This window comes from Dermacentor andersoni, chromosome 1 (genome assembly GCF_023375885.2).
Source record: "Dermacentor andersoni chromosome 1, qqDerAnde1_hic_scaffold, whole genome shotgun sequence".
Lineage (NCBI taxonomy): Eukaryota > Metazoa > Arthropoda > Arachnida > Ixodida > Ixodidae > Dermacentor > Dermacentor andersoni.
This window is the reverse complement of record NC_092814.1, coordinates 180,010,299-180,037,231: the sequence shown is the minus strand read 5'-3', so window position 1 is coordinate 180,037,231 and position 26,933 is coordinate 180,010,299. Positions and strand designations below refer to the sequence as shown.

The window sequence follows — 26,933 nt, the reverse complement described above, 5'->3', positions numbered from 1 at the left end:
TGCTTGATAAGTTGAAACGCTGTAAAAGCTCCATCGCTGATTTCGCAATAAGCGACCTACCAGAAAAGTTAACTCCAAGCACGACAATGCATACCTTCACACTGCTAGCTTTACACTGAAGGGAAGTGACAGAATCAGAAGGGAAGCCTTTCCGCACCCTCCACAAACGCGATTAAATGCAAGGCGAACGATAAGAAACACAAAAAGCGATTCGTACAGCAGTGCGTCACTGTCTTAGACGAAACTGGGAAGCGTATATTCAAGCTTCCCGATTGGTGGGGAAAATGCATACAGGGAAATTGAGACTACATGTAAATGTAAACGAAAGCCCGGAAAATAAAGTGACAAAGTTTTGCTTCCAGTAATTCAGCGTAATACTTTTTGAAAAGTTGTTGCTCGTTACTTTCAGTATATGAACCTCGTAGTATTTCCATGCGACTTCTTGCGTGCTGTCTCTTTCTTCCGTTCGCGCTGTATAATTTCCTACGGCAATCGTGATCCAACTAGCCCCATCAAGACATCTGACGAAACCAACCTCGCTCTACTTGACCGTTATTCCCCGGCTCGCGGTGATCGCACCTGCTGGTGTGTCTTGAGCAGGAAAAGCGGCGAGCTCACGAAGGCGCCTAAGGCGCCAGACACGCCGCCGAAGACCGCACTCAGGCGGATGCTGGGCTCCAGGTTTCTGTCCAGCGTGAAGCCGAGGTCTTCGCTCATCTGGTAGATGCCCAGGCGCAAGCCGTTGGCCAGTAGCTGGTAGACAAGGTTCGTCAAGAGCCCTCGGTAAACGGCGAGAACGCCATCGTGCCGGTACACCGTGTAAATAGACTGCAGGGTGTTGCGGTACACGGGGCGTGCCCGCGCCGACCTGTCTGCGCAAGCCGGGAGGCAACAGTGGTGCTGTGTCACGGGAAAGCAGCCGAGGTCATGCAGGTACCTGTAGGCCTAACATGCACTAGCTTGTGCAAAAATCACGCCTAACGACACACCACATTTCCAATTCATTTCACTTGTCTTTCACATCGTACCCACAATAGAAATATTGAACAAGATATGAGTGGTACACATATTAGTGGCACCTGGGTAAAAATATTCAGACTTCTACAATAAATTATTCCATAGACATCGCAGCATGGCTTGCTTGTCTTCACACAGGTGACTAACGCATCGTATTGATCGCAATGGCGAAGGTTACATTCGTTTGCAAGCTTAGCTCTCCTCTTTGTGCGTGTTTATCTACTTTGCGTGTTCAGAACTAATGGCGGAACAACGCATGATAATGATTTTGCCCGTTGGAACTATGCGCTCAACAAAGGTGGTCTCGGCATTTTGAGATTAATTTTGTACGAACGTACTTACATCGACGTTATACGGAAGCGTTCCACTTTTCGCTAGCCATGCAGTTATGCAACCTGAATAGTGGTCACCTGTATGGTAAAACCGAGGTAATCTGGCATTCATGGAAACTGCGTGTGCACAGGCAGGTCCTTATAACGTTATTAGCGTCAAAACTGCAGAGATAGGGGTAGCGTTATGAAACGGCGAACTGGTTTTCCTGGGATATATATATATATATATATATATATATATATATATATATATATATATATATATATATATATATATATATATATATATACAACATCAGAGTGTCTACGAAGTTGACATTGTCAAATTGCCTGAGTTTTCCAGGTTTTCCCTGGCCGCCGTTGCAAAATTCCCTGAGTGACACAGAACTTTGTTTTATGTCTAGGCGGGTTGACAACATGTCACCCGATGGTATCACTGTCTAGTAAGCACGTTAAAAAATAAAAAAATGACTTAATCCGAATTGCTAGTAAGGAGTATTCTTTATTTTATTCAAAAAGAAAACAGAAAGGAGGGGTTAGTAAAATGCATAGCAAATAAAATGCCTTCGAAAAAAATTGCAAATCGAGTCGGACATTTTCAAATACTAATAAAAAGAAGATGCATACACAAGCAAATATTTTTGAAAATGAGCTATTTCTATCAACTGATAGCAAGCTCAGTGGTATGAGGCCCGAACTTTGTCACAATTGAGATTCTCTCTCAACAGCTCGTAAGTCAACTTCAACAGTCCTGACATACTCTCAGCCCGCGCACGACGCCTCAGTGTTGTGCTTTACTGCTTTAAAGAGTTTATTTTGGTTTGGATGAGGTACTCCTGCATCTCAGCATCAGACAACGCTTTGTTTTTTGAGCTCAAGCTCCTTCGAAACGGCGGCAGCACGCTTCCTTTCCCGCCCATTCCTCAATGCGTACATCATTTCTGTTCTCGTCCTCCTCCCTACGTTCGCCCCACGGACCATTTGAAGCATCTTCTTGTTCAATTGTACAGTCAACGTCCAATTTTTTGAACTCGCTCGGGGCCGCAAGAACGTCTGAAAAATCGGCCAGGTGGAAAAAAATGAATGCATGTCTTTTACAGCCCTTAAGGGCACCAATGGCCACAGGCACATTCGAAAAAGCTCCAAAGGCCTGTCAGTACACGTACTAGGCATATCGGTGCTCGTACTGTAACAGGAGATACCGGCTGCACGCCTGTATAATTAGGGAATACATAATGTGCCCCGTGGCAATAGCCCCTTCCGACGCTTGTTATGCTTCACCGCAATACTTTTGCGTATGCTTCACCAAGTAACATTTCTATATAGAGGCGAAGCTGGCTTTCAGGAACCGGCATTATGCAACGCACCATGCTTTCCGAGCTTCTAAGCCAATCGCGAGGACCACAAAGGCGTAGTCGGTGCCATTGTTGACAACGGCGAATTCTTCCAATGAAAAACACGGCACCCAACGGCAAGAAGTTTAATAGCGAACGTCGAAGTAGCTAGGCCTAGCGTTGCCGCAGTGGTGGCTACGGCTGCCAGCGGATCGGCGTGCGAGAGCGCCGGTTTCAGGCGGCGAGGTAATCAAAATGACAGCAGTGGTAGCTTTGATTAATGCCGTTTCGGACCTGCGGTCACGGCAAAAAGTCCGGAAAATCGGACGACGAAGGGTTCTTGCGTCCGAAATTTCAGACGTTCTGATACATTGACTCTATGGGATACGTACATGGTGCCGCGAAGCCATCCGAATTATCGGCCAACCGGAAAGCCGGTCGTTGACTGTACACTAGCAACTCCTCCAGCCGACGACAGGGCGTCAAAGACGATTCGTTACGATTACTGTCTCTCATTCGAGCCAGCGTTACCGCGACTTTCGTTCTCCTTCAATAAAATTACAGCTAATTTTCCCCGATAGAAGCACAAATTCCCTGAGTTTTCCCTGAGCTTTTCGAGACTATATATACTCGAAATCCCGGATATTTCCCGGTCTTCCCGTTTGGTAGGCACCCTGATATACATATGCTGTGGCGCTTAGCGTATTCCCGGAATGGCGTTCGCAGTCCTTGTTTTTCCTTGCGTGAAATATGCCTTCGCAGTAAGCGAAATTATTTTGTGCGTTCGTATCGACGTGCCTCAACCCTGGCTTCAGCAACAAACGCTGTTAACATGTTTCTGATATATGCCTGCCCATGTGCTAGGAGGCCAGCGTCGTCGAAAATGGCAGCGCGCCCCTGGGACGTTTTTCATATACGGCCTCCACCTGTATCAGGAAGCGCTAGTGGAGATCAACACATTGCATGCCCGAGACAGGCGCACAGAGAGCTGAACGGTATTCGGTGGCGAACCTGCAATCGGCGGTTGGAGCTCCCCCTGCAGCTGTATGCGAAGCTTGGCCACCTCGATTGGGTGCGTCACAAAGGAGGTTGAACAGGCGGCAATGGCGCCTACTACAATGTTCGTCACCGGCTCGTTGGCGTGAGCCTCCAAGAAAGCGCTCAGCGGAGCCAGTAGCCGTCGCGTCCAAGCGTCTCCATGGGGCCACCGCCGGGCTGCGTAGCCGGCGTTCCAATTCGGCGACGCCGATGGACGCATCCTGTCGTCACTGTCGTCGTCTTCTCAGCCAGCGAGCTGCTAAGCAAAGCAGTGCCGCGCTGCGTAATGTTGTGATGATGATGATCTCAAATACAATGGCACCGTTCCACTCAGGGGGATTGGCCAAGAATTCGGCGGATTTAAGAAATGTGCTAGAGCTATGAATTCAGAAATATCCAGTTATGACAAATAAGTTAAAGCACGTAGAATACAGAGCTCTTAAACAGTCATTATGATCGGACAGACACAAAAATGTATGGAAGGATAACACGTTTGCTTCCAATGCGAGAGCATGCGAACGAAATTCAGCAGACGGTGCTGCTGCTTCCACAGGCAACGACGCTGAAAGCAGCAACCAGTCCCGCAATGATGATGACGACTTGCGTGTTGCACTGGGCGATGTCTTTTCTTTTTTTACTGCGAAGTTGTTAAAGGCTACTTTCCCCACTATCGTGTCCACGTGTAGAAAAATGTTCCGAAGACAGTGCAATGCCGGGCCGACCCGCAGCGGAGGTGAAGCAGGCGTTTAGTACTCCCCATACTTGGGCCGCTCCTGAAGATATTGCAATACCGCGGGCCGACCCGCGTCGGAGATGCAGTTCGACATTTAGGGTCCCACATACACAGCTTCGCTAGTCATCCTTCGTCACACAGTGAAAGAGCACCGAGTTTTTGTTTTTCTTAGCGCCACCGATACTATTGAGGTCTGTGGGCCACTGACCAACGACGACATGTATAGTTATTGTAATGCGATATTGATGTAGCCTGTCAACGATGGCAGACTATTTCAAGAAGTATATACATATATATATATATATATATATATATATGTGTGTGTGTGTGTGTGTGTGTGTGTGTGTGTGTGTGTGTGTGTGTGTGTGTGTGTGTGTGTGTGTGTGTGTGTGTGTGTGTGTGTGTGTGTGTGTGTGTGTGTGTGTGTGTGTGTGTGTGTGTGTGTGTGTGTGTGTGTGTAATAATTCATTCACTTTGCTGCTGTTAGTAGTTTAAATTTCTGACAGTTCGTCCAAACCTATCGTCCCGCCAGGGTCGAATTAACGGGAGTTGACTGTATATACAGTGATTGTTTTCATAGTGTCCGGCACCGGCCAACGGTGCAAGACAGCATCCAGCACCCTAAATGTGCAGGACGAGGCAAGGAAAGCTTCGCTTTTAAAAGGCGGATTCGAGATTAGTTTTACGCACCAAGCCTCATTGCTGCGGTAAAGAACACAACTTGTGCGATAATGAACAACTCGATTAGTTAACAGAGTTCACTAACTAGCTGAGTTCCGAGGAGTGTGTGATAACTGCAGAACTTAAGTCAGCCGGCACTCGAAAGATCATTTTTCGGTAGAGACTCTTTGAATTGCATCACTTTCGTGAAATGAGTACTCAAGGTTTCAAGCGGAATGCATTACTGTTACACTTAATATTCCTGCATTTGGGAAAATGAAGTATGGAAATATGTTAACTGGAACTGCAATGCATTTTGCAGCGCATTTTGAGCCGTGTGTCTGGTTACTGGTGCTAGGCACAAAGTCACTAGCAAAAATTTATGCTTTTAGCACTGGCTCAATTTCATTTTGAAGCCGCGCCTTCGCGGAGTTCGGCAAATAATTTATGACTCAGAAGGGTTTGGGTGCGAGCTAGTTGGTACGGATCATTTATATTTTAAACAGCGCCAAATAACACCGACAAGGGAGGACACTCGTCCCACACCGACAAGGGAGGACACTCGTCCTCCCTTATCCGTTTGTTTTTGGCGCTGTTTTAAATATGAAATAATTTATGACCCAAAAGTGACACGTTCTTCGCTATAAAAAGAAAAAAACAGTTAAGGATAATTCTAAGCTAGTCTCCCCCACCAACATCAAAACAGTTAACAAAAAAACGCGCCAACAAACAAATTGGAATCTAACTTTAAACCTCTAGACTGCAGGCGACATACATACATGCATACATACATACATACATACATACATACATACATACATACATACATACATACATACATACATACATACATACATACATACATACATACACACACACACACACATACATACATACATACATGCATACATACATACACACATACATACATACATGCATACATACATACATACATACATACATACACACACACACACACACACACATACATACATACATACATACATACATACATACATACATACATACATACATACATACATACATACATACATATTCTTTACGCTCCTCTATCTCCTCGCTACCTCTACCGCGTAACCGGCTTCCCACACTTCACACGCATAGCATACAATTATTTCGAGGTTGTGCATACACAAAATCCCGACATCGATAAGAAATGAGAAGTTTGGATAGGTTGGCACTAGAAAACGAAGGCGACCACCGCCGTGACGAATTCCGTCGCTGGGAAGGAGACGCCAGTAGTGTCATGCTGAAGAAAGGGCATTGCTGGGGCCCGCTTAGAAAAGGGACGAAGAGCCGGCTGCGCGTTGCGACTATGGGCCAATGCCTCCTGCAGAAGCAGTCGGAGAGCCTGAGGCACCTTCGACTGTGGCGTCAACAGCTTAGTTCAATATCGCAAACGTGCCTGCACCACCATCTTGTCCCGTTGCAGTGTAGAAGTGCCTCCCAATTAATGTATTCAGTTAGATACACCTATGTTGGTAGATGCTTGGGAAAGAATCGCTACACACTTCAGCTAACTTTCGTATGTGAATAGAACGGCGTGTCCTTTTTTGTTTGTTTTTGTTTTACTTGTTAAGAGAAGCTGGTACCAGTGACAACACTAAGCACAGAACAATGCGCTGCATGTAAAAAAAAGACAGCAAACACCATAAAAATATGCGCTGCACTAATTACGCCCGTTTTATGTACGGCCCACCGTGGTGGCTCAGTGGATATGGCGTTGGCCTGCTGAGCACGACGTCGTGAGGTCGATTTCCGCCTTGGAATAGGTGATGTGCAGACAACTTTTGAAGTGTATGGGTTTATTAGGCGCTTAACTAAAAATGACGAAGCCATCGTCGTCTGCCTGCTTAGAGATGTTAAATGAAATGCTTACAAACATTTACCGCTATCTTGTCAAAAATGAAGGTGCAAGCAAATTTATATTTGGAGCAAATGGGGCCTTGCTATGGAATACGTGAACCGAAATTTTGAAGTGTGTGCCTTTATTCTTTGTTTTGAAAAGAATAATTTGCTATTAGTTTTCTCCCTATTTTCATGCGTTATGCAAGGCACGTAGTTGGTTTTCCCGATCACCTTGCTGAACTAAACGAGGGACGTTGTTTGCATTTCGGTGAGTAGAGAAAACGTTGTGGGTGACGAATGGTAAAAGTTTAAACGGTGTATGTTAAATACAGCTTTTTGTAGGAAATTACTTATACAAGCGTTTCGGGGCTTTACTAGGGTAATTTACGGGCCGCGTAGAAAGTTTGTCCAAGGTCCTCAAAGAACTGACTCGAGCCGCAGTGTTGACATTTCGAGAAAATAGGAAACATCTTATGGGTCATGTGTGGGCAAAGTCCCAAGAGGCCCAGTTATTTCCTTAAGTGCTTCAAAGCATATACAGCAGTTATCCGCAACGTTTCACAGTGCCCAATAGGTGATGCCAAGTTCTAATTCGGAGGAAATGTGGACCATTAACGTTTCCAGCTTAATTATGAGCCGTGTAAATAATGAATGAATACTCGTTTTCTGCCTATTTTCATGCGTTCTACGAGGCACGTAGTAGGTTTCGCTGGTGTATTCAGTGGACTAAACGAGGTACCGTGTTTATTTTTGGTAAAAGTAAGGGGCAAGTTATGGACGATGTGTAGGCGAAGCTCAAAGTGTGTGGGTTAATTAATTGCAGCGTATGGAGCCAACTGCGTATGCAATAGCTCAGAAGGGTTACAAATTTATTTTACGAACGGTGCAGAGTGTGACCCCTTGTCTACGGGATAACTATAAAAGCCACCAAGATCACATTTGGTGAAAATGAGACGGACCTTAATTATGGGCAATGAACATGCGAAGTTATATGTGTGTGACTGAATTACATCGCTTGTGCAAATTCCTTCAGCGAGTGCTCGAAAGCGTTATACGGCCATTATTCGCTATGTTTCCTAGTGTCCTGAGAGTGCTCTACATCACACCGAGTTTATTGTTGAAAATGGAAGGCATGTTAAGTATAATGCGTGGCGAAAGATTGTTTCTGGCTGAATGATGAGTTTTCCAAATAGTGAACCCTTGTTTGCGCCCTACTTCCATGTATTGTACAATACTGGTAATATATAGGCCTGTCCGGTGTAGTTTGTGAACTAAACAATCATGCTGTTTATAGTTCTTGGATTGGGGGCAGTTTATGGGTGAAGTGTAGGCAAAATTCAAAATGTGTGGGTTAATTGCGGCATTTATAGTACGTTACTTATGGAAGTGCTCCGGAGCTTTATAAGTGGCTTTACGAACTGCATAGAGTTTTGCTGACTGTACTGTAATAACTATATAGCAGCCACGGTGACAAACTTAGGTGAAAAGGGGAGAACATTAGCGGAGATGTATATGCGAAGTTAGAAGTAAATTGGTGAAGTACGACCTTTGATCAAAATTCCTTAAACAAGTTCTCAAGAGCGTGATATGCGGGAAGCGTTTTAATCTAATCATTCGTAATATGCGGGCAACGTTTTAAAGTGAGTGGTTTGATTAAAGGCAACTTAACTTCTCGATGCAACTGCCCGATTTCCAGCTTCGCTGGAAATTGGGTTTGTGATTCTGCAACGCCGAACTAGCCTGCCTACTTTTTTTTTAGCAGTTTTGCGAGGTACAATCAGCCGAATATATGACGCACGGTTGAAAACAACGACTCCGTCAAAACACAAAACAACTATTCCCAGATATTAAAACATCACCACGTTGGCACTGTCATAACGTAAACGAACTAGCATACGCCGCTGTGCGGTAGTAATTCCCTGCTTAAGGATCCCACTTTGCCGACAGCTCGTTAGCAGGACGTCTCGTGTTGACATTCAGCGGATTTCCAGCTTTTTTCGGAGTCTCAATTGAAAATTGTTCGACAAAAAAATGTACGTGCCAAGCGACAACGTTGACTTTCTAGTATAGATTATGGATTCTAATAATTCCCTCCTTAACGAATGGGAAAATGAGAAATACCTAGTACTGAAAGGAGACCAAGAAGCATTCAGACACATAAAACATTCATATGCGCGCAGTCCGCAGAGCAACTTTAAATCGATTTAAAATTTTAAAACTTAGTTTACGTCGGCGATGTGCATAAAGATCGCCCGAGAAAAATACGACTGCTAGCAAAACGGCACCGAGAAACGACGCGACCTTTTAAATTAACATGCGCCAACGCACAGCCTCCTTTAAAAGGAACTGCCGCATATAACGTTTTATCCCGCTTCAGCAAAATCCAACCGCGACCGTTTCAAGAGCAGAAACAAAACAATTGAAAGTGTTAACAAAGCCACTTTTCTCTGTACCTGTCCGCAGCCACGCTATAGCGCTGACTCCAGCAACTTCAGTCACCGAGTCAAGTCAGTCACCTGCTTCTTTTCTTAATCAATCTGTTCTCCATTGACATGCCCGTCAAATGCTGGTACCTTGAAAAGTGGTGGTTGAGTGAGTAGTTACGTACGTCCTCATTAAAACCCCCGAAAGTGCCACGCTTCCACTGGCCGGAGCACTTGTAGCGCCAGGATCAAAGATCGTTTATGTAGCCTCTTGATATGATGTTAGTTTTATTTCTTGCCCAGTAGGCCAAGCAAATATATTGTTCGAAATGTATTGTTTCTGTTGCTACGTGCCGCATCTGCAAGAGAATAATAAAGAAAGCGTCATCTGTCGCTAGTGCACATCGATAACTACGTATATAATCCAAAATGAAGAGGGGGGCCGATAGCAGGAGTAGCACACTGTGGTATAAAAGTGCCTCAGAAAGGCTGGCCAATGTTTTGATAGGAGGTGCTACGACGATAGGAGACCTTTGACAAAGAGAGATCCTTCTATCCAAACGTTCGCGAGCTTTTCTGAGGCACCGTATCCCTTGCTTGTAACTTTTATGCTACGTGTATAGCAGAAATTTCATTGACGGTCTCCCGCTTGCCTTTTAATGCAGCCCAGCATGCGCACACAAAAGTGTATACATTAAGGTGGCATTCACTTACCCTACACCAGCGCCACCTTTATTGCGTTTTGCACTGCTTCCAGGCGATGCGTAACTTACATAATGTGTTTAGTTCGCGTGTAACTAAATCGTCCATGTCACAGAGTTGTCACGTCTTCAGGAGTGTCGAGATTAACTTGGAATCTTAATGGTGCTTCAATGCAACTACCGTGGGAATTTAAGGCATTGTATACAATCGGCTCGAACTTGCTGTCACCTTTAAATGACAACCATGTGAAGCGTATTTCCGGCGTATTTCGGCTGTGGCGTGGAGTAGTGGCCCAGCGTCGAAGCTTTCATTTCATGCCGTGTTGTGACCACGCTGTTATCCCGGACGAGTAGCGTGTCATCCGGTATCATCAGCTTCAACCGGCAACCACATTAAACACATTTCGGGCAGTATTACAGCGCTGTCACTGCGCGACGCAGATTGGATATCTATATTACTCGTGAAGCACCCTGTACGCTGCTCCACAATAACTTTCAGAGCGCAGCTTTTAGGCGCCCGTTCCCGCGTTTGGCGTCGGCGTCCCTCGGCATTGTTCCTCGGCGTAACCTAGCAGATGAGCACAGCGAAGGATGAAAGAGCGAACGCGGAGCGCAGCGGGGGTTGAGAGAGAGTGTGATTGTGAAGAGGAAGAGGCGCTATTTTCTGCAGCCCTTTAGGGAGCACGACTCAGCGTCTTGGGAAAGGGGAAAGGGACATAAAAAAGAACGAAAAGAGAGAAGAGAGAGAAGGTCGAGGCGATTGCAGACCCCGTACCCTTAGTTACCGCTGTCAGCGGTAGCCATGCGGCGCATTCACAATTTACACGAAAGCCTCGTGTCCTCCAGGAACGTAACAGGGAGCCTGAAGGCGAAGCCGTGGTGCCGACCGGGAAACAGCAGCTTGGATGTCGAGACCGCAGGGAGTCCGAGGCGTCGGAATGAGACGTAGAGAAAGACGGCGATAGCAAAGATAACGCGAGGGGGAATGCGGAGAAGGCGGGTATGGCGAAAGCATGAGATGCGTAGCGCCGCGCAAGGCGGGCTCTGCAGTGACGACCGCTACGAGATGAGCGCTGGAGTAGGGCGCCGTCGTCCGTTCACCAATGACATGCGGCGAGCGCGTCCACCGATACCATATTGGGGGCGAGCTCCACCACTGGAAAATCTGGCGCCACCGTCGGCGTGACGTGGCATGAGCAATCACGTGTACACAGCGGCCGCGTCGGCTGCTTCGGAAGCGGCGAAGCGAGCTGAAAACGAAAGTTTAAAGTCCCACCTGCGCCGCGGTTCTTATTAAGTGGTGAGGCTTTACCGCCTTGGGTGTCTGCTTGCCAACATCTGAAAGTACTATAATAGGCAGTCGATGCCTTTGGAGGCGTGCAGCATGGTAGGCTACTGCTCGGTGCCCCAGTGCCGGACGCAGGCAACGCAGCCCGGTGTCAACCTTATTCACACGTATGCAAGGAGCTGCGTGAAGCTTGGCTGGCGAAACTTAGAACCGGCAGACAGCCATCGGCTACAACTCGGGTATGCAGCAAGCACAGACGCGAGGAAGATTTCTGCTACGGCGCCGGGACAGCTCGATGTTCGGTGAGTAGAAGAAAACGTGCGCTGGGACGCGCCCGCGCCCGCTTCCCGGCTAATGTCATAACGGTTTGGTCTACTAACTTGTTGATGCTAGATACTGGCAAGTTTACTGAAACGGAAAGGGAGCGGTAAGACGCACATTAAAAAAGGCATGGCATATGGTCATGTTTGTGTTATGAATTAATGCACTGGATTATGCAAAATGAGCAGAGGGAAATCGCACGCTATGAAGACCGATAAACATACAGTGCGACGCAACTTGAGAAATAATATTGAAATGTCCAAGAATTTAGAAGACAAAAAAAGATTGAATCGTCGCGACGGCACATCACAGTCGCCGTAGGAGTCGAAGTCTCTATAACGAAATTATTTTTGAACAGTTCTGATAGCGTCCACGCAACAATGGTTGCTAGTGTGCTGTCAAATGCTCATATTGTGCGGCCTATAAAGCTCACGGCACGGTGCGAAAACGCGCTCACAGCGAAAGCCAAACCTTGTGCACGGACGTGCATGCAGACGCGCAGTCGGTCGTTGCGAACCCGTGCGATCGCTGCATTGAGGCTTCATTCTGTTATGTCCCATTTGGTTATACAGACAGCCCACTATAAGAACATATTTCACATAGTTTACTCTCAGCGTTTGCCTAACTTTCACGCAAGAAGCCGCTTCGGGAGTCTCCATCGCGGCGACCGCGCGCAGTGGCGTTCACTGTACGTATTCGGTAAAGAGATAGCGTCTGTAAACGATTCTGTGATTTCAGTTTGCCCAACATTATTATATCGAGGGTCAAAAACTTCCCTCGTTTTGAGAATACTTACATAAATGTCCAGGAGGGCTGCCGCGTGGTGTTTTTATTGAGCGCCGTAAGCGAAACCTATGAGGAGCTCGCCGCGTGATCCCTCATACTACGCAAGGGGGGCGCTTCCGACAGATGGCGACTCCGTAACTGCTCGCCCCCAATATGGAAAAAAGCGCTGCATGAGCGGAGGTCTGTCTGTGGCGGCCGCTGTGAATCGCGCCCACGCGTCACCCGTGCGCTGCCGCTCGCGATCTCCCGATGAGCGAGGCAGTCGCGCCACACTTCACTCCGTTAGCAATGTGCCGCACGAGACAGATTGTCCTCGCCAGTCAATATTTCGGGAAATGAAAACACGTTCAAGCTTCGAATTAGGGAGTATTGTAATCGTCGGTACATTTTTCGTTCACGATTACTGTGTGAAAACATGGTTACGCACAGCTACTTCAATGCTAACGCCTAGCACGCTTAACTGCGAATTTCTTGAAGAAAAACATAAGAAAGATAAATTTCGTAACGCAATTGTTTATTCCTTTTGTTACACAATACAACAACCATAAACAACATTCATAACACTCCTTTATTTTTCGCACGGAGACAGCTCGATCGTTTCAAGCTCGAGCAATGCTTGGAGTCTTGGTACTTCCTCCAAAAACACTGATCGCATGGCAGCAACCACTTCGGCATGCACTTTCCTCAATCACATGATGTGCGTGGGCGCAGAGTTCGGTTCACACAAGTGCGAACTTGCGAGATAATATACTTTGCATAGGTAGCACGAAAACTCGTGGGGAACAAAACATCGCTGTGACATTGGCGGAATGCTCTTCTTGGATAAAATACACGCAAAACTATTATCACGCTTTCCCACGAAATCACTTACTTTTTATTTAGCCACCATCATTTGGCGTGCTGTTGCAGCTCTATACCATGGAGAGGCTCCTCTGAATACACATTCGTGTACTGAATCCAGGGTCGGGATAATGTAACGATCCTATTCCACTTATTTTCCTTTTAGCCCTTCGTCTATGGTACGAGCGGCGCTCCGCCTACTTTATCACTGTGATCGGCGGTTCATGAGCGGTGGATAAGAAAGGTACAGAATCAAGGGAAAAGAATCGCTACATTACAGCGGCCAAGTTTTAAAGCATACAGTGGCTTCACGGCGGCGTAGTCACATGGCACAGCCAGTACGCGGATCGTAGTACAGCCAGAGCGTAGGCCGCGCATACGCACTGTCTAGAAGTCGCGTACGTTTCGCCTTCACGTTGCGCGCCTGCGCGTACTGCGCATGTGAGATCAAGATTGTCAAGGCAAGCGGCACGAGAGGCCAGCGACAAATGCAGTCAACCTCGGCCGCTTTAGTTCCGGGGAGAAGACGAGAAATAATAGCGCTATGCTATAGTTTTTCTACGTTTAAACGGCGTCACTCGTAAATTGGCGCAAAAACGACTCGTCTCAACAAACGCGCGTAAATGAGCAGGCATATCGCGAATACGGAAAGTTGCCACGCGCTGCAAAAGTGAAAGCATGGCATTGTGACAGAATACTTGCCGACCTGCTCCGGTGGCTCAGTGGCTGTACAACATTCTGCTGCTGAGCACGAGGTCGTACGTTCGATACCCAGCCGCCACGGGCGCATTGCGACGGGAACGGAATGCAAAAGCGCTCGTCGCCACCGAAATTAATCCGGCGTCCCCAACAACGGCGTCCGTCTTAGGCGGTGCGTTGTTCTTGGACCTTAACCCTGATACTTTGGCAGAATACTTGCTCAAACTGTGTCGTTTTGTCGCCTATTTGGCAGAATCCAAGGGTGACGTAACTCCTTGCGTGTGTTCGGGCGTGTGTGAGAGTAGCCCGTGCGAGGAAGTAGCGACGTGAGGCAGCATTATGTGCCTATCAGACTCTAGCGCGGTAGCACTAATCCGGCGCCGCCTGTACCATCAATCTTATCCGTAGCGCGCACCTACGTGCTATGTACCTCTTCTAGCATAACAAAGTGAGGCCAATGCTAAAGAGCAGCGCCGGTCTATGTCGTTTTGTATTCCTTCACATTCTGTTCATTTTTGCACTGCACAAACTTAGTACTAAAATAAATGTACCAACTAGCCTGCGAGCGAATCCTTCAGGAGTAAATACTACGTTTTGTCAATGGCACGTTATTGAACAAATCAAGTATTGCTGAATTGTTGCGCGTCCATCTTATACGTGCTGTCGACAAACTAAAACTTGCGCATGTTTAAAAGGGTCGAACCAACCAATAGTGCAATTATGTCACAAAAGAATAGGGCAAACGTGAGAAAAGACAAGAAATAACGATGCTTTCGAAGTCATCGTAAGATTCATATGTGGTAAAAAAAAAATACGGTTGAAACAAGTAGAAAGGTGGGGTGGGGTTACATAAGTATATTGTAGTTAAGACAGTATGCGCACACTAATAGAGAACTGGGCGAGTGGGAATGCGTTCATGTTGCTACAACCGTTACAATGCGAAAGCGGACGCCAAGAAAGAAATAAGAGAGAGAAAAAAAAAACAGGGATTACGTGAGCGCTTTCCGAGCGAACGCACACGCAACGTCACTTTAGTGAAGGTCGAGTTTCTCTTCGGTCCATTCTGTAATACAGAATAATCGTACTAATGCTTTAGGGCAACTGGCACTCACTTTTATGCATCATTTTCCGGCCAGTATATTATAGCCAGTGACGCATAGTCGTCCTATAGTCAAAGACACAAAATGGCCCCCACTCGTCGCGGTGGCTATGGCGTTCCGCTGCTGAATACCAAGTAGCCAGTTAGACAATCTGATTTCAGGTAAAAGGTAAGCTGCTCCATGAAACAAGTAGCGTTCAATTTTGATGCTTTATCTAATCGCACATGATCTGCTGAGCATTCTGTCAAAAAGGAGTTTTTTTTTTTCTTCTTTCTTCATAATTTTTAAAGGCACGTGGTGCACGGCAGTGGCGTGACTGTAGATTCTGTCTTTCGGCAAAATTTTCAGTATTTTTTAATGCGTTAGCATCAGTACTGTCAAAGCGGAAAACAAATGTATGTGCGTGCAAGCGTAGGAAGTCGGCCACGTGACAGCGGTAGCCTGCCACGAGCAGACCAACGTCAGTGCAACTGTCTGCTCCGGTCCACCGTCAGTTACACTTCGTTCCTCGATGAGGCAGGACGTGCGTCGAGTGAGCTCCTGAACAACAGTTTGTAATGTGGTGAACGCGGTTTCAATCATGGATCCGGGACTTAAAGAGCTGCGACGTAATGCCAACGCATTTCTCTCGCATTTACCGCTAGATCACCACTGAATTTTGTTGTTTTGTACAGGTGACTCAGTAAACAGTGAATGCATAAAGTACTCTTGAAGTCATAACTGGTTCCTCTTTCTTGCCTTACTTTATAAATGCCTTAGTATTAATTCAGTATATACATGACTAATAGGCCCCTTAACCTCTTTTTTTCCCCGTGAAGAAAACATAACAGATATTTTTTTAAGGTGAATATCTGACGACATATGTAGAACAATTATTTTAACTTACACTGCATGCTGATTAATTGGCATCGGTGTCTAATATTTGGAATTAACATCTGTTCCTGTGGACATTGCCCGGGATTATTTCTCTCGGTTCCTGTTGAGATACAATGTCTTTGCAAGTGAAGGGAAAACACGGGGAAGGCGGGAGAAGGAAATTCAAGACGATGAGCAAAGCGAGAACAAGGTGAAAGCGGGTGCCAACGTTTCGACAAGTGGTCAAGGCCTTAAAGAAGACAGGCCCACTTGTCGAAACGTTGGCTCCTGCTTGCAAGTGAAGTTGTTTACAGATGTGAAGGTCGTCTCTGCGATCTAAGGGACGTGCACGGTTGCAGTACTACCCGAACGCTCGGCGTCAACTGCGTGTCGTTACGTGATCTATATTCTTCCAGCCACCATGCATGTCTTAATCATTTTTTTCCTGGCAGAATATCGCTTCTGAACCGACAAAACTTCCTCCTGCGAATGTTTCAGTCTCACTTAGGTCTGAGAAATGGAAAAGCTTTTTTTTCGCAAGAATGAAGGTTTTCGAACTTTGTGAGACAATTAAGTTGAAGTTGCGTTCAATCCGTGTGCATGTGTGCAACAATGAAAATGCTGTGACGCCTGGAAACGAGATCTGTCGTCTACCGTAAGGAGTGGTGGCGCCAGCAAGCGCAGTGCGCTGTCCACCCTCTTTGCCGATATCATAAAATAAATATGATTTCCGTCGCATATTTTAGGTATCGATACCAAAATACTCTGTATTTGTATTGCTCGGCAAAAATACAAATAATAAATTCATAAACAACGTTCCGATATAGGAACAACTCTCGGGTTTACCGCCGGAGATCTGACATCGCTTACAGGTGCTGCGCGCAGAATTCAGATTCTCATACCACATTATTTGTGATTCGGTCATGAAAAGCGTGTCTTAAAGCTAGTAAAACCAGACGACCACTCAAAGACAGGTACGCGCTTCATCGCAGTCAGCCTACTTCTTCCCCAGCGCGGGACATTAGGCCATGCTCACGTTCAGCCAAAGCAATATCAGATGAAGACACACCACAGGGCGACTAACAATGCGAGTTTCGAGTGCATAGCAGAACCAATTCACATTCGCGGCATCGAAGCTTCTTCCGTTAACCTTTTCTTGCACGCTGTTCACTACAACGGACAAATTTCAGCGATTTTCGGAGCTAGTGCTTCCGAGAAGCTCTTGTGCATAGTGTCACTTTCAGTGGGCAACAGAACTTTTCTATAGCCACCCTTGTACGGTGCCACCAACTATACCGTTTCCTCCCACTCGGCTTCAAAGATCCCATTGTTCCGGCGGGTATAGCCACGTGGGTCCCCGCGCTTTTACTTATACATCTCGTGACATTGCGGTTTGGTACATGTAATTGCCTGCACGTGATTTAAGAAGCCTTCGGAGGCAAAAGCTGCAAATATTGTGGCTGAGTGAAACGAAGTTCTTCGGAACACATATTCTAAAATGTCCACTGTAGTGGACACGACGCATGACAGGAACAACACGTGCGTTGGAGCAATTCTGCGCAGTGTCTATGCCCCTTTGACTTTCAATTTCTTTTATATATATTTGCCTCATATTTTCATGTAATAACAATTTGCTCATCTTATTATGCCGCGAGCTAATAGGAAAACATAACTGAAGGAGTTACCAGAAGCTCCTGCCACAGTGAAATGAATGACGCTTGTGAAAGCAAGTTTAGTTGATGCTGCGTGCGTTATGGCAATTTCAATCATTTCCCCCTCAGAAATAATGCAAAGCACAAATATGTAAAATCTACGTAGGCAAGTGCGAGGCGACATAAATGCGCGAAATGCAAGGTATTAGGGACGTAGCCGTGGAATGCCCTGAATTGCATGCATGTCAGGATACGTTGCATAAAGCGATGTGCGACAAACAACACTCGCCTGCCCAGCCACGCTCTCCCCACCCAAATGCGTGCCCCCATCCACCCTCCCCAACAAATACCCATTACTGGATACCCCACTGCAATCTATACTTGCCTACTACCGGCAAAAGTGACTGCTTTTTCGTATTCAATAACGTAGAGTAACGTGGGCCGCTCCAAACACTTTGTATTAAAGCTTACGTTTGTTAATGTGAGGGCAGGAACTTCACCTGCTGGAGCAAAAGAAAGCTGTCGGCATCCACACTCTCTAGAGCTGGTGCGCATGTTGTTCACTGTGGCGGACATTCTGCCTCTTGTGAAATAAACATTTGCAAGCACATACACACAAAAAAATCTTGAATTTCCCTGTATGCACATTAATAAAAAATTAAAAGTAAGAACTGTTTACATGTGTAATCTTTCTTCATGCAACAAAGAGTTAAGGCTGTTTTAAACCTTAGTTCACAATGGGTGAAGGCGCAAGCGTACTAAAGAGAGAGAGAGAAAAGGATGCATAGAAAGGCAGGGAGGTTAACCAGAGGCAGTTCCGGTTGGCTACCCTGCACGGGGGAAGGGTGAAGGGGGATAAAAAGAGAAAGAGATCGGAAGGGGAGAGATAGAAAGAAATAGAGACAAGCACGACCAAACCGCGTACTCTACAGAGCGGTAGGGGCGGCGTTCTTCCTGTCTATCGTGTAGCCCCGCAGACCGCAGGAACCTTAATAACGCGAGTAAGGCCTTTAGCGTGGATGTTCTGTAGAAGTGTATTTGACACTGGCCACGAATACTATACGAACATAAAGCTATGCTCTTTTACCGAAATACGTAGCGTGCACTTCTATTTCGTAGCATATGGCAGCAACTGGCTACAGTGCACCGGACCGCACACAGCTGTCCAGTACATAAATAAAGGAATATGTCAGCTGCTATAGTATAGGATCACCATGAAGTAAATAGAAATTGAAGTTCTTCGACAGACCATGGCTTCGGCGCAGTGCAGTTTTAGTAGAGCCGGCGCGTATACTTGAACCCTTGTAGTTCGTTGATTATAGCAGATTCAACACGCCAACCGCCGCCATGCCAAAGCAACTGGTTGGCATCATCAGCTACAGCTTAAGCTGATCGGGCGACCAAAATAGCAGACGAGCATGAACGAAAGCTCTAGCGGCCAAGCGTGTTCGCTGTGTGTTGGCCGTCAGGCCTCGTTCACTCGCTAGTCGGACAGTGCAATACAAACACTCGTGCACGCAGCGATCGATTATCCTTAAGAAATCCCTGCCACGCGAGCATTGTGTCCTGAACAATGCAGATCGCTCAGTGCTACTGCCTTATACATCGTGAATTGGCCACCGCCGATGACTTCCCAAGGAAAAAGCCAGAAGAGTTGCAGCGAAAATACAGAAATCGCAAAGCATAAACCTACACTAGTTTCTCCAAGGTACGTCAATGCCTCTATTTAACTAGATAGTTTCGCAAAAGGAGAAGTGCCTCGAAAAAAATGGTGTGCACAATACCACGCGCAAACTGGCCCTAGTTTTGACACAAACGTCCCAATAGATATGCTGTGTTGTAATCTTGAATGTAGTGGCACATGTAGAAACGCCTGTTGCTGGCGAATGGTGTAACAAATGCGTCCTTAAATAGTAGTTACACAACTTGCACTCCGAATGAAACTGAAGTTATCCACTTTTCCCAGGCAATGGAGAAAAAAAAGGACTTATCAAGGACTTAGCGAAATATTTGGCGCTCGGCCTGACGTTACAAAGAACAAAACAATTTTCCCCTTTATGCTCTAGGTGGTTATAAGCTGAATTTCAGATACGTACGTACTTAAACATATATTTACGAATGGGCATTCCACTAAGAATGGAGTGGATATTCCGCACGGAAACTTTCTGCGTGTACCCGTGTCTGAAAGCTGATGACTTGGCGACGCTCCGCACAGGTTCAGAACATAGAGTTTGTGTCCGTTTTATAAAGGCGCCCAAACGAAAATGATTACCATGTACCATGTTTCACATGAGACGGCAGGAAAATAATATGAAAAGAGGCACCTTGTGAAAGGAACAACGCATGTTCATATTCAAAGTTGTAGTGCCGATAGCGTTGCTTTGTTGCCACTAAACTTCCTTTAGCGCACCACTGCGTCGAATACAAGGTATAGTAAGCGGTATATGTAAGATAGAGACCTGCAGAGGATATACGGGAGAACAAGTGAACAAGATACCCCAGTCCAGAGCAAACGTTTCCGCAAAAGGACTTCTCTTCTTGTCCTCGTCAAACGATGGAAATTCATCTCGTCAGAACGTTAACACCTTACGAAAGAGTCGCCCTCCCTCGTTCTCGTACATCTCCTGAATCGAATCACTTATTCCTGGAATATAAAGGACGTACCTGTGATTTTTTGCCGTGTAAGTAGGCACGATCGAGCTATAACAGCAGTGGCGCAGTTATGCCATTATGTGAAAGGGCTGCACATGTGTACCAATAAATACGTCGCACACAAAGCCGGAGATAATTTCACACACGAGTCGCACTGAACAGCAGTAACTGGTCACCAGAAAGGAGGCGACGTCATTACCTTGAGTACACATGAGGTTTGCAAGTTAGCAAAGTTGGTATCGATAGGCAAAACCCTGTCGCCTTCCACAAAAACGCGACACCACTGCAATCCAGTTAGCCACCTTTTCTATGATCTCTGTAGCGTTAAAATGCTCGGCATGTAGCGCGTAAATAAGGAAGAAAGTTTTTTAATCCACTTATTAAAGGAATAGCGTTAGCAGAATTGAACCAGAGTGCTCCTAAAGAGTATGAACCAATGAAGAAATACCTCAGAGCTTCTGGTTCACCCTTTTGCCTTTTGTGTATTCGGTTTTGATTAGTTATACTTCGTAACCGTAATTCACGGACATCAGGCCCCGGCTTTACTGCATGGTTGCTATTGAAATGACCACCAAGTAAGTTAACCGGACAAAGGCAAGCTTATGCTATGTAGTTATGTGGCTTCCACGTTCTCCTCACAGACATAAATAATTTTCTCAGCGTGACAATGCATTTCTGCGATTCGGCAGTTGGTGTCAAAACCTACCTGCTATCTGAGTAGTTCGTTCGTTAGTTATATTTCAATTCACGCGCACAGACCCGTTAGTAAAGACCCACTAACTTAGCGCAGCAACAATACCTTTCTCTCCAAGCGATCAAAGCTCGCTCTAACCTTCAGTATGCGTTTGAAACATTTAGCCTAAAACTAGCATTGTACAAGACTATAAGATGCTTCACGCTGCCTCTGTCTTGTTTTGTGAAATCTCAGGATCGCCAGAGGCAGTGAGCGCCGGGGGAATAGTTCAGCCTAGAACAGACTCGCTCAGTCAAAACAAGCAGTGTTAACAGGGAATATTCAGAATCGGAAGTTCGAGAGGGCGTATTATGACCATGACGTTTTCTTCCCTGCTACTTGACATACAGGCGCGAAGCGGTAGTCAGATCACTCTACTGCGTGTTAGTCCTTTTGCTGGCTCTCGCACAATGATATTGGTGGATACGTACGTAATCCGAGTTTTGCGCTAAGGTTCGTACTACCTTCGTGGATCATTTTCACTATAATAAATGACTGGTCGAGAATACAGCAGCAAATGTCCTTGAAAGAGAACGCCTATAATTGCAGTAGCAAACCACCTCGAATGAATTTCCCTCTCCTTTCTCCTTGCTATTCATGTCCCCACTTTCGCTTTGCTCGATAAAGTATACTAGGGTAGGGACGGTGTTCGTCGATGCACCCTACATGTCAAATTGGATCAGCTCTATATCTTCTGTGGTACTCTCAAACTGTGTGGAATGCCGCGGAGGACGAAGACGAAGTGTCTGCGAGCCAGAACGCTATTTCTCTAGCTCAGCTGTCTTTTCCTTACTTCTGCGTACATATTTAGAGAGCCGGCATGGTTCGTGGTACGGATGCAAGTTGACGTCCCCGTGCCTCTGCCGGGAATGGCGACTTCAGCGGCGGCTGCGTCTAGGAAGCGGACCGGCCTCCAGAGCGACACCGACGGCGATGACACCAGCGTCTACTCGGTCAGCAGTGAGGACTTCTCTAATGACGCCTTCGAGCTTGTGCGGAGCCGCAAGGCGAAACGAAGACACACCACCAGGACATCCATGTCTTCGAGCACGCCAACGGTAGGACCAACTCAGAATACCGCAGTCAGTACGATTCTATTTGTACCAGAACTCGCTACCGACAACCTGAGGCGACTCAACAGACAGTCCGTATCGGTGCAACTTGAAGCGGTGGCGCCAAATCAGATAGCAGACGTTAGAGTCAACACACGAAAAAATGTGTTAGCTATCGACGTCACACATGAGACCGCGCTGAGAAATTTGACTACAGCTACAGAACTAGGTGGCGTTAAGCTCCGCTCGTACATCCCCCAGAACAGTGGTTCAACTACTGGTGTCATCTACGACGTGGATGTCTCCATCTCCAGCGCCGACTTGCCGATCCTAGTGAAGCCTGCCGTTGATGGCGTCGCCATAACACATGTGTATCGCCTCGGCACATCCCGCTGTGTGAAAATTATATTCAAGGGCGAGACTCTCCCTTCGCACGTCAAGGTGGGCCACTTTAGACACCCTGTGCGACCATTCATCCCAAGGCCACTGCAATGCCGCAATTGTATGAGGCTGGGACACGTGAGTGCCGTGTGCGAGAACACGAGAGTTTGCTCACGCTGCAGCGAGCCCCACGCTGCAGACTCTTGTGCAGCCACGGTTCTCAAATGCACCAATTGCCTTGAGTCCCATGATGCTTCCTCGAAGGACTGCCCCAAAATGAAGAATGAAAAGGCGATGTTGAAGCAGATGGCGAGAGACCATTCGTCTCGTCGGGAAGCTGTTGCGGCCGTTAGAAAGCGACGCTCCCGACGCCGCCGGACTTCAAAGGACGCTGATACCTCTATGAAGAGTACGTCCCATCCGACAACACCCCCTCCTCTGCCCCCTAGGCCTGGGGCAATTCAATCTAAATCGGACAAGGCCATGGCGGAGAACAATACAACTTGGTCCTCACTACTAAAGCAACAGCCAAAGCCAGAAAAACAGCGGAAGTCACAACCGAAGCCACAGCTGATGCCGCAGCCGATGCCACAGTCGGTGGTACGGCCGATGCCACAGCTGGAAGAGATGCCACAGCCGAAGGCGATACCGCAGCCGATGCCACAACCGGAGGCGATGCCGCAGCTGATGCCACAACCCGAGCCGGAGCCACGTCAAGTGATACAGCTGCACACGGCTGTAGAGCGAACAGCGCGGGTTCCTGACAAATTGCCCGAAGAAGACCGGCAAGTCGTTATGATGCTACGGTCTCTGATGAATACCCTTCGAATACTCCTAAATAACCTGCACACTCCGTCAGCGCGAAGTGCAATGCAAGTGCTGGATGCTCTCAATTCAGTACTTGCAACTCTTGAGTAAGCATCATGGCTCACCCGCATCATTATACTCACACTGAAGTCAGAACGGCTGGGGTTTAGCTTAAAAATATACTGCCACGTACTGCAACGTACTGCTGACGCCCACCGGATCCTTGGTCTTCACTGGTAACTTCAACGTGCATCACCAGCTATGAACCACCAAGATTGACGGCAGCCTAACGTATCGACGGAGCACTTGCTTTGACTTGACTGATTTCCAAGCACTTTGCTGCGTGCACAGACAGTGTTCCCTGTATCCCGCTTTCTTTCTTTCTGTTCCCCCTTTCCCTTCCCCCAGTGTAGGGTAGCAAACCGGACGCTCGTCTGGTTGACCTCCCTGCCTTTCCTCTCTTTGCTATCTCTCTCTCCAAACTGTGTGCAAGGATGTTACGTGGAGGCTAGGCGATGTCACATATCACATATCACACATAATCACTTTCGAGAGTTCTAGCTGTGCGCTGTTTGTACACGTGAGGTGGCCTTCCTGTTCTCCACACTTGCCGCTATTGGCTGTTGATGCGCATGGAGTGTGACCGCAGCGTGTTCCTGGTTGCTAAACACTCGGGCGCCTCCTGTTCCTACGCAGAAGAAAACCCAGGAACCTTTCGTGGGGGTCGTTTGCATTCTTTAACTGTCCCTGACTATAGACTTTCATGACTTGCGCCAATAAAGCGCTGACCAAAGACGCATGCAATGGCCTAGTGCCTCTTCTTTCCCTCTACCATGAGCAGTAACAAGGTATGCATGTGTTCCAGGGAAGCCTTCTGATCGTTGCTGTACCTGACTGACACCGGGTTCAGCTGGACGCCTGTGTTGCCACAAGAAGCGCGAAAGTCCCGAGCAAACTTGTCATGGTATAAATAGTCTTCCACCAGACTCGAATACGGGGGAAAAAGTAAAGGTATACAGATAACCGGGACCACTGGCTAGAAGTAACGTGGGGCATCACTGGTAGCCGAAGTCGATATAGTAATCCCTCGAGTGGCGACGTTCCCTGCGGGCGTTCTTGAGCTCGTCCCACGAGATGAGCGTGATGGACGAAGTGGTGAGCGTGTAGAGGAAAGCACCCCCAGCACCTTTGGCAAGACCCCGCAGGCCCTCGGTGCGCTTGATCTTGCGCACGCAGTCCCAGATGCTGCGATAGTAGAGGCCCTCGCCGCGCGCGTTCGACGGCTGCGCGTACATGCGTGCCCGGAGTACGTCCACGGCCGCGATGAAGGGCGCCGACACAAGGCCAGAGATGAGCGCCGCCAACACCGTGTTGATGAAGAAATAGCGCTCGCGGCCCTCCGTGGCCGTGTTGAGCAGCGTCTTGAATCCGATGAAAGTGGACAGCTGCAGCGCCGAGCCCGTGGAGATGCGCAGGACGTTGGCGGAGGTGGCGCGCCACAGGCCGTTCCACAGGCCCTGCGTCCGGTGAATATGCATGAAGGCCTCTCTCGCCGTCCTGAAGCCGTGCTGGTAACCGACCGCGATGGACGCCGTGGCGCAGTGCACCTGCAAGTACACGGACAGCGCCGACGAGCGAGGCGTTATTAGAGAGTTTTAGTATAGGGGACGCAAGCGGCTTGCGTACGCAAGAACTAGGGGCGACGGCACTGCGCATGCGCAGACCGCTACGTCTACTTGCGTCCTTTGGGTTGTTTGGCCGGCCGAAAACATCGCTGCCCCTAAGTGGTCACATTACCCACGTGACTCTTGCGGTGTAGGAGAACTTACGAGTAGCTAGCGGGTAGATAATGTAATCAATCTTTCGCCAAGTGTCGACAGACGTCGTTTTTATATGTATTAGAGAGGTTTAGCATGTCTGGTATTCGGATAAACGCAGCTGGGGTGTTGGGGCGGAACCATAAACGGGAGCGTCCTGCATGGTGCATCCATCTGGCGGCGCAAAGCTCAAATTGACAAAAGCAGCTAATATTGCTGTAACCAAGTCTATTCTACTTCGCTGCTGGTGTAAATTTTCGGCACTGGCATAATTGTGTTGCTGCCAAAAATTTATACCCACAGCGAAGTAAAATTCACTTGGTTACTGCAATATTAGCTGTTTTTGTCTGTTTGAGCTTTGCGCCACCAGGTGGCAGCACCATGCAGGCCGCTCTAGTTCATGGCTCCGCCCCAATGTCTCAGCCTGCGTTTACCAGATTACCGGACACTGTAAACCTCTCTATTAACTGCTTTTAATAAGAATAGTTTTATGTTTTTTTTGGGGACGCAAGGCGTTGGGGCCCCAAGCGCTTGGGTGCGTTTGCGTTTGCGTACGCAAGCAGAAACACGTTATAGGTTAGCGGCCCCAAACGCAAGCCGCAGTGAGGTCGCATGCGCTCGCAGCGCCATCAACGTCTGATGTTTGCTGCGTTATCATTTTTTAAAACATGAAATCAAGCATATGAAGTAAAGCACATAAAACTATTCTTATTAAAAGCAGTTAAAGGGACCCTGAAACGATTTTGACGATTTTCTACAAACGTACTGAGTCGTTAGAGTAGGTCCTTCTGATCATTAATTGACACATCTAAGTGCTCCGCGTAAAGCGTGTAATTTATTATAAGGTTTTAAAAATGCACATCGCTGCCGATCGGAGCACGCTGCTCGGCGGAATTTTAAGCCGCCCCTACCCATATGACGAAAATCACCCATATGACGTCAGTGGGGCGAGCTATCCGATTGGCTGACCAGGGCGCGTGATCAATAATTTTTCCCACTTTATGGTAAACAAATGATCTTCGTAATAGTTGGAATGTTAGTTCATTTGTTTTTATAAACAGAAAGTAACATAAAGAGAATGCACAAGAACGATTTTTCAATACAATTAAGCACTTCCGGCACACAGCAAGTGTCGTCTGCTTGTGTTACAACGTACTCCATTTTGACGAGAGCTCCGCGGTCAGAGTCGGTCTCAGTCTTTTCGCGAGCACTATGATTCGACTTTGTTGCTTTGTGGACTGCAAACGTAGCGACTGGCAATATGTCAAGCTGCGACATCGTGTCCCTCTGCAAGGCAGCATACGAGCGAGCTGGCTGCTGCGCATCGGACTGCCGCTATCCGATCGGCGCCAGGGTTTGCGCGTTTGTGGCCGTCACTTTACACCGGAAGATTACTAACGCAATAGCGTTTCGCGAGTCCGGTATTAGGGCAAATGCAAGCGCAAGGGGACAGGGTCTGGCCGCTTGACTGTGCCGTAGCGGGATGAGCCATGGGATGAGCAGAATCGCATATGCGAATGGTCTGCACGGTGCAGCCACCTGGTGGCACAGAGCTCAACCATACACAGTAGCAGTAACGAAGTGTATTCTCCTTTGCTGCTGGTGTGTATTTTTCGCAGGAGTGTAAACATCAACACTTCGTTTTTATAAATGTTTAAAATGTTTTACACTTCGTTAGAGCAATATTAGCGCTTTGTTTGGCTGGTTAAGCGCTGCGCCAACAAGTGGCTGGACCGTGCAGACCGATCAGGCCGCACGTACGTCTACGCTAAAGTTCCTTCATCAGCTTGAGTTTATGCCTCCAGTCATTTGCCGAAATGACTAGCTTGCCTGTGGTTACCGG

The 26,933-nt window shown here is 47.3% G+C and overlaps 2 protein-coding genes across 2 annotated transcripts in view; both read right to left on the bottom strand.

The window, feature by feature from the left end:
• Positions 1-552: 552 nt before the first annotated feature.
• LOC126547217 (solute carrier family 25 member 35-like) lies at positions 553-3,941 on the bottom strand. Its single transcript, XM_050195114.3, has 2 exons — positions 3,695-3,941; positions 553-872 (listed from the first exon to the last, which is right to left on the bottom strand). Exons 1-2 carry the CDS (start codon positions 3,939-3,941, stop codon positions 553-555), a joined length of 567 nt encoding a protein of 188 aa, XP_050051071.2.
• A 9,058-nt stretch (positions 3,942-12,999) lies between these two features.
• Positions 13,000-26,933, bottom strand: part of LOC126547415 (solute carrier family 25 member 35-like) — a 77,179-nt gene continuing 63,245 nt past the window's right edge. The window contains exon 4 of the mRNA XM_050195409.3: positions 13,000-24,880. Coding sequence (XP_050051366.1) covers positions 24,329-24,880 — 552 coding nt within the window. The 3' untranslated portion in view covers positions 13,000-24,328. The remainder of the gene's footprint in view (positions 24,881-26,933) is intronic.